The 6,637-nt window shown below is 41.9% G+C and overlaps 1 protein-coding gene across 1 annotated transcript in view; it reads left to right on the top strand.

The window, feature by feature from the left end:
• Positions 1-6,637, top strand: part of cbx6b (chromobox homolog 6b) — an 11,358-nt gene extending 4,721 nt beyond the window's left edge. Inside the window, exons 2-5 of the mRNA XM_024271835.2 lie at positions 139-421; positions 777-1,018; positions 5,266-5,445; positions 5,806-6,637. Of these exons, the coding sequence (XP_024127603.1) occupies positions 139-421; positions 777-1,018; positions 5,266-5,445; positions 5,806-6,036 (936 nt within the window). The 3' untranslated portion in view covers positions 6,037-6,637. The remainder of the gene's footprint in view (positions 1-138; positions 422-776; positions 1,019-5,265; positions 5,446-5,805) is intronic.

Here is a 6,637-nt window from a genome sequence, read left to right as displayed (position 1 = left end):
ATGAAATAAGTGATGACAGTAAGATTTTAGGATCTAAAAGAAAAAATGTTTCCAGTAGATAAATAAAGATCTTCAAAGCTCCCAACAAGTGAAGCATAAAAAATCAGCTCTGAGTGTTTTATTTTTTGTCACACACAGTCAGACATTGGCCCGTTTCCACACAACCGGACGGACAATGACGCCTCCGACGAGGCGGAGGAAGACGGCATTACCGGTGACCCGGAAAGGTCCGGCAGTCCCGGGCACAGATCTGACGTTGGCAGGCCCTGGACGATGGAGGACTTGGAAGGAGAGCTGGAGAGGAAGGTGGAGCTGCTGGAGAAAGAGAGAAAAGCCCTGAGGCTGGAAACAGAAAAACACAGACAAGAAATCGAGCGGAGCATCAATAAAATACACCACCGGATCTCAGGCCTGGAGGAAGGTAAGCTGATAAAAGGAAAGCAAAGGCAGAGGGAGAATGTGGCACTGTCCTAAATGAAGGGGAGCCCTGCATGATTAATGACACACACATGGATTTAAACCACAAAAAAAACAAGAAATCTGGCTTTCAAATGACCTCAGAGGCTTCAGTATCATTTACTTTTCATCAAACGAATTCATGAGTTTTCTTTATGATGAATAAATTATGATTAACAGAAAGACGGAGAAAAAAACAGATCCTTGCTCTGCCTAACGCTCGATCTTTATGGGCTAAAAATGTAAAAATCCAACCAGGAAAGATGTCTGACGATTCCCGTGCAGCTTTCTTTTTGTCTCATTGATGCTTTATTTCCAAGTTCCCTCAGGAAATTCTTTCCCCGAGGGCTTCAGGCTGTCCTTTCCCACGCGGACCAACTACATGTTTGCTCTGATGAAGCACCCGATTCCAAAGCTGCGAGCCTTCACCGCCTGTCTGTGGCTGCGTCCGGCGGGGGGAGGCATCGGGACCCCCATCTCCTACGCCGTCCCTGAAGAGCCCAACGAAATGGTGCTCCTGCAAGGCCTGCACGCTCCCGCTGAGCTGCTCGTCAACGGCAAGGTACTTCAGGAGTCTGTGGGAAGCGGTCCAGAAGCTGCACCTACAGCTAAACTCATCCCAGCTGGAGGTCAAAGTGATTTCCCGAGAAAATGTCAGTCAGATCAGGGTTTAAAAACATCTCTTTAAAATATTGGTTTGCTAATAAGAGCCAAGCCATGAACACTGATTAAAGTTTAAACATTTATCACTGACTTTCTGCTGATTTGAGCAACTATGCTGTCTGGGAATCTTGCAGCTACTCAGGGTGGGAGTGGAGGTTTGCTCTGACTGTGAACCCCTCATGGAGTAAAGAGGTAGAGGAGACTCTAAATAAAATAGAAGGAGAGTGTAAATTAATATGGTGAGCGTACTGACAAGAGGGTTAGATGATAAAGACAGGAAGGAATAGATGAAAGAACAAAGAGGGATTATGGGTAAGGAGGAATGAATGAGGCCAGAATAAGAGTCTAGGATGATTACAAGAGAGTATTGGTAAGGAGTAAGACACTAATAAAGATGGAGGTAAGGTATGCTTTCTTGTGGATGCTAATTTAAGGTTAGATTGGGGGAGAAGTGGTTTAATGAATATTTGCATCAATGGAGATCAAAGGGTCAACTTCAAAATCTAACACTGTATGCTAAGGGTCAAGCAGGCGGGCATTGGGTCTTTGGTATGACTCAACCGTGGATTTGAACTCATGACCCTCCAGTTTCAGGCCAGACGCTAACATAAGGTCACTGAGCTGGTTTAAATAGATATGTAAATGATGGATGGACGGATGGATGGATGAATGGGTGGATGATGACATGTGAATGGATGGATGGAGGGATGGATTAAATATGAATGGATGATGGTATGTGAATAGATGGATGTATGACATGTGAAGGTATGTATGGATGGATGGATGGATGACATGTAAATGGATGGGTGGATGATGGATGGATGGGTGGATGGATGCATGGGTGTGTGGATGGATGAAGGGATGAATGGTTAGATGATGACATGTGAATGGATGGATGGAGCGATGGAAAGATGGATGGATGAAATGTGAATGGGTGATGATATGTGAATAGATGGATGGATGTATGACATGTGAATGTATGTATGTATGTATGGATGGATGGATGGATGTATGGATGGATGAATGGATGGATGAATGGATGAATGGATGGATGAATGGATGATGGATGGATGGATGGATGATGGATGGATGGATGGATGATGGATGGATGGATGGATGATGGATGGATGACATGTGAATGGATGGATGATAAGTGAATGGATGCGTGGATGATAAATGTGAATAGATGGATGGAAGGTATGTGAATGGATGGATGTATGGATGTATGGATGTATGGATGGATGGATGGATGATGAATGGATGGATAGGTGGATGATATGTGAATCAATGGATTGATGGATGGATGACATGTGAATGGATTGATGGATGGATGGATGATGGATCGATAGGTGGATGATATGTGAATCAATGGATGGATTCATGGATGGATGGATGATGGATGGATGACATGTGAATGGATGGGTGGATGGATGGATGGATGGATGGATGGATGGATGGATGATATGTGAATGGATGGATGGATGATGGATGATGCATGGATGCCATGTCATTGGATGGGTGGCTGGATGGATGACTGATGGATGACATGTGAATGGATGGATGATGGATGGATAATATTCGAAAAAACGAACAGTTATCTGAAAAAGTTTTTGTGCTTGAAGGAGGCGGTCATCACAATTGAAAAAAATATTTTGCAAAACTGCAATAGAAACCCCTTTTTATAATTAAATGAGTCACGTGAACGACAACCGGATACCACCGCATCTCGAGAGGTCCCACAATGTGACTTTCATCACACAGCTCATCAAAAAACGAGTGTGTCATGTAGAATTGTTGGATGCACTTCTCCTCTGTAAAATCACCAATCACAATTTCCCAAAATCGCTTGATCTGTAGCCGCTCCCGCGTACCCCACCGCTCCATGACCTGAATAAGACGCCGCCGTCTCCTTCGATAGATGATGATGAGCGCTAGTGCTGTGGCAGTGGCAGAAGTTTGAATGTACCTGCTGTAAATCAAAGTATTGTTCACACCTATCACCATGTTTTTGAATTACTTATCACCTGAGTAATTTTGTGTTATAATGGAAAAAGTGTAATTGCAAAATTGTGTTTTTTCAACATTTTTAGAAGTTTTGTGCATCTGTGTAATGGGAGCACAGCTCCTGTCTAGAATCTCTCACCTTTTGAGTTGTGCTTTCTTTGTTTATTTCAGTCATGCTTTGTTTTCTATTCATGTTTTATTCTATTTAATTTCCTGTCAGCCAAACCAGGTTTCTGTTTTAATTGATTATTAGTACATTTTTCAAAAATCTATTTAAGTCAGTGGTTTTCTGTATCTCATTATTATCTCTTGTGTTTTCACCCTTCAGTTATTTTTTTCCTTGTTTCTGCCAATTTAGTCTGAGTTGCTTCTTCTGTATTTAAGTCATTATTCTTTTTCTATAGATCCTCTACAACCAGGAATTCGTGACTATGAATATAAACTGAATTTTTCACACAATAGGAACACCAAATTAAAAGCCACACTGTCAAAGACCCTTTACATCACTGCCTAACTATGAAACAACAAGGGGTCATAAGTCTTGGTCTCCCTGTGCCAGTCCCCAGCCTGGATAAAACTCAGGGCTGTGTCAGGAAGGAAGTAAAAATCTCTGAAAAATACAGTCTTCAAATTCAGACTTCACTCCCACTTGATGATGTCATCAATAGTCGCCGGTCGGCTACGTTAGCGCGGTGCTGCTAGCACTCAAAATTCCTAACAAAATTTGTTTAATAACTTTCAAAAGGGCCCTGCATCCCTCCGCCACAAGTGTTAGACCTTCAAAAAACTACTTCAGACACCCCATCACTTCAAATACCCCAACAATTGAAGGGGTAGGGAGAAACCGTAGGGGTAGGGTGTACGATATGGACTCGGCCAAAAAAAAGAGTAAGATGAGTCCATCAGTCAGTCAGACTTTTGTTGGCTCTATTCACAGTAACGCTAGAACTTAATTGTATCATGCTACACATTAGCCAGGTTAGAAGTGTTAGCTGCATTAGCATATTCACAATAGCAGCAATTCCCCAATTGTGTAAGGAAAACATAAGTTGTAAGTAAATAAGGCACATCAAACTAAAAGGCGCATTCAATGAGACGACAGGGACGAGTCTGTCAGTCAGACTTTATTAAATAACCTTTTTTGTGACACATTACATGTTAGAATGACCACAAAACCTGTTACTCCCTATTTTGTTTGCAGCAAATAACAATATATATATATATATATATATATATATATATGGTGATATCGTTAAGACAAATGATACAGTGACTGCCCTAATTCCTTGTTTGTAACACCACTACACGTTAGCTACGTTGGCCTATTTACGATAACACACAACCGTGTTTGCTACTTGTGAAAAAAGCAGACTGACAGAACACCATGGACCTCTCAATATGGCTTCGACATCAGGATTATAAGGCGCACTGTTGTTTTTGGAAAAAAAAAATAAGGCTTTGAAGTGTGCCTTATAGTGTTAAGAAAATGGAAACTGAAGAAAGGCTTTAGTGGACGTTAAATGGAAGAACCATGACTCTTAGAAATGAGTCCAAAACGGGTTTGTCTGCATGTTTTTTGATGGTCTTACCTGTGACTGTCCAAACAGGGCTGTTTGGTCGTCGGGATCGACTTGTTCTATTTGTGGGCCCTGTTGGACTGAGTGCATGAGTTCATGCTCATTTATATCCCCTATGAGTCTGTCTGTTTAATGATGGTACTGAATCTACATGGGATATTATCTCTTACCGGAGTACTCCATCAATAAACCCATGTGTATGTGTTGGCTGGAAGGTGGTCAAAGACATAATGACTTCAGCTAAAAAGGTGCTCTGTATTACTACCATATACACAGTTATATTGAAGAATAGAATCCATCATTTCAGCCGAAGAGTTTGTGTGTTTAAGTGAAACATTGACATTCTGTCTTGACAGCATGGCAGGGTGATGCAGTGCTGTGCTGTTGGGTTTAATGCAGGGAAGTCTTTATGATAATAGCTGCCTGGAGGATTTAGCTGCCTCGCTGTCTGCAGGATGTCTTTGCCGAACGGTGGATTTAGACCCAGAATACCCAGAGAAATGTAAATGTAAGAAATATTGACTGTTAAGCATCCGTATCATTAAATGTATTTTAATTTTTTTAGGGGGTAGAGTTGCCTCTTAACCTTAGCCGAGGCAGCTGGCAACACATCTGTGTGAGCTGGACCCAAAAGGGGGGTGCATGGCAGGCGTACCAGGGGGGCAAACACAGAGGCTCGGGGACCGGACTGGCATCTGGACATCACATCCGACCTGGAGGAATGCTTGTTCTGGGGCAGGAGCAGGTGAGGGCAACGGCACACACTGTTGCATGATTTAAGATTTGATTCTTTCATCTGTAAAAAACAAAAAGAACAGAACAGAGACTCATAAACAGCTCTGAGAGTCTTCCTGGACAAATATACAAATCCAATTTCCTTGCTAAGCACTGAGCTGGTGAGCTGTGCTGTGATGTTGTGAATGAGGTTGGTCAGGAGCTACAAACACGGTAGCCTCGGGGATAATAATCCAGAGTCAGAAGAATTTTCCCATAAGGCTGCTTTCAAATTTAATCACTCCTAAGCTACAACGTGTAGCCAAAGGCAGGAAAACAGCAGAGGCTGATTCTGACTTCTCCTCTAACATCAACCTGACTCCATCCACAGGATTCACTGGGTGGAGGTTTTGACTCGTCTCAAGCCTTTGTTGGAGAATTGTCTCAGGTGGGGATTTGGGACCAGGTTCTGTCATCCGCTCAGGTGGCCAGCTTGGCGCGATGTGGCGCGGTGACGCCAGGCGGCGTTGCCCGATGGAGCGAGGACGGTGTGGAGTCATACGGTGGAGCAACGAAAGACCCCGGCGAACCGTGCAGTAAACACAACCGACGCTCACAGTGACTGAAACAGAAGTAAACAAAAAAAATCTGTCATTTTACACAGGAAAATGGGAAAATTGATTTAGGGACACAAAGTGTTTAAATGCAATTTGTGATTTTCTTTTGCTTTTTTCATTAGACTTTAGCGTCAAGCTAGCGCTACATTTAGCTCAAAACTGCTATAATTAGGTTAAAATTTCGTTATTATGATTACAGTTTATATTTACTAACGAAAAGAAAAAAAAGTTATGTTGTTCGTTTGGGATTATAAGCCAAAAAAAAGTCTAATTTCACTGGTTACAACAACATGACTTTAGTTTACTAGCATGCTAGCTTGCTACCACCAACTGGTAGCATCTTGCTAACAGTCCATCACTCAATTGTTTAAGATGTTTTTGACTTTTTTAAACTGTTTTTGTTGAATGTAATCTACATAAGAATGTCATTGTCAGATAAAGATTGTCATTTTAACAAAAATGTTTATTTTGACATGGACTAAACAGTGAAAGAATTGATATTTGGCAGAGTAGCACGCTGGAACACTTTAAATGACCCATAGCATTAAACAGGCCTGATTATCACTAGCTTAGCATGATTCAGTCTGATTTCGTTATGTAGGCAGA

This window comes from Oryzias melastigma, linkage group LG8 (genome assembly GCF_002922805.2).
Source record: "Oryzias melastigma strain HK-1 linkage group LG8, ASM292280v2, whole genome shotgun sequence".
Classification (NCBI taxonomy): Eukaryota; Metazoa; Chordata; class Actinopteri; order Beloniformes; family Adrianichthyidae; genus Oryzias; species Oryzias melastigma.
Note: the sequence above shows the minus strand (reverse complement) of the source record. Positions and strands in the feature narration are given on the sequence as shown.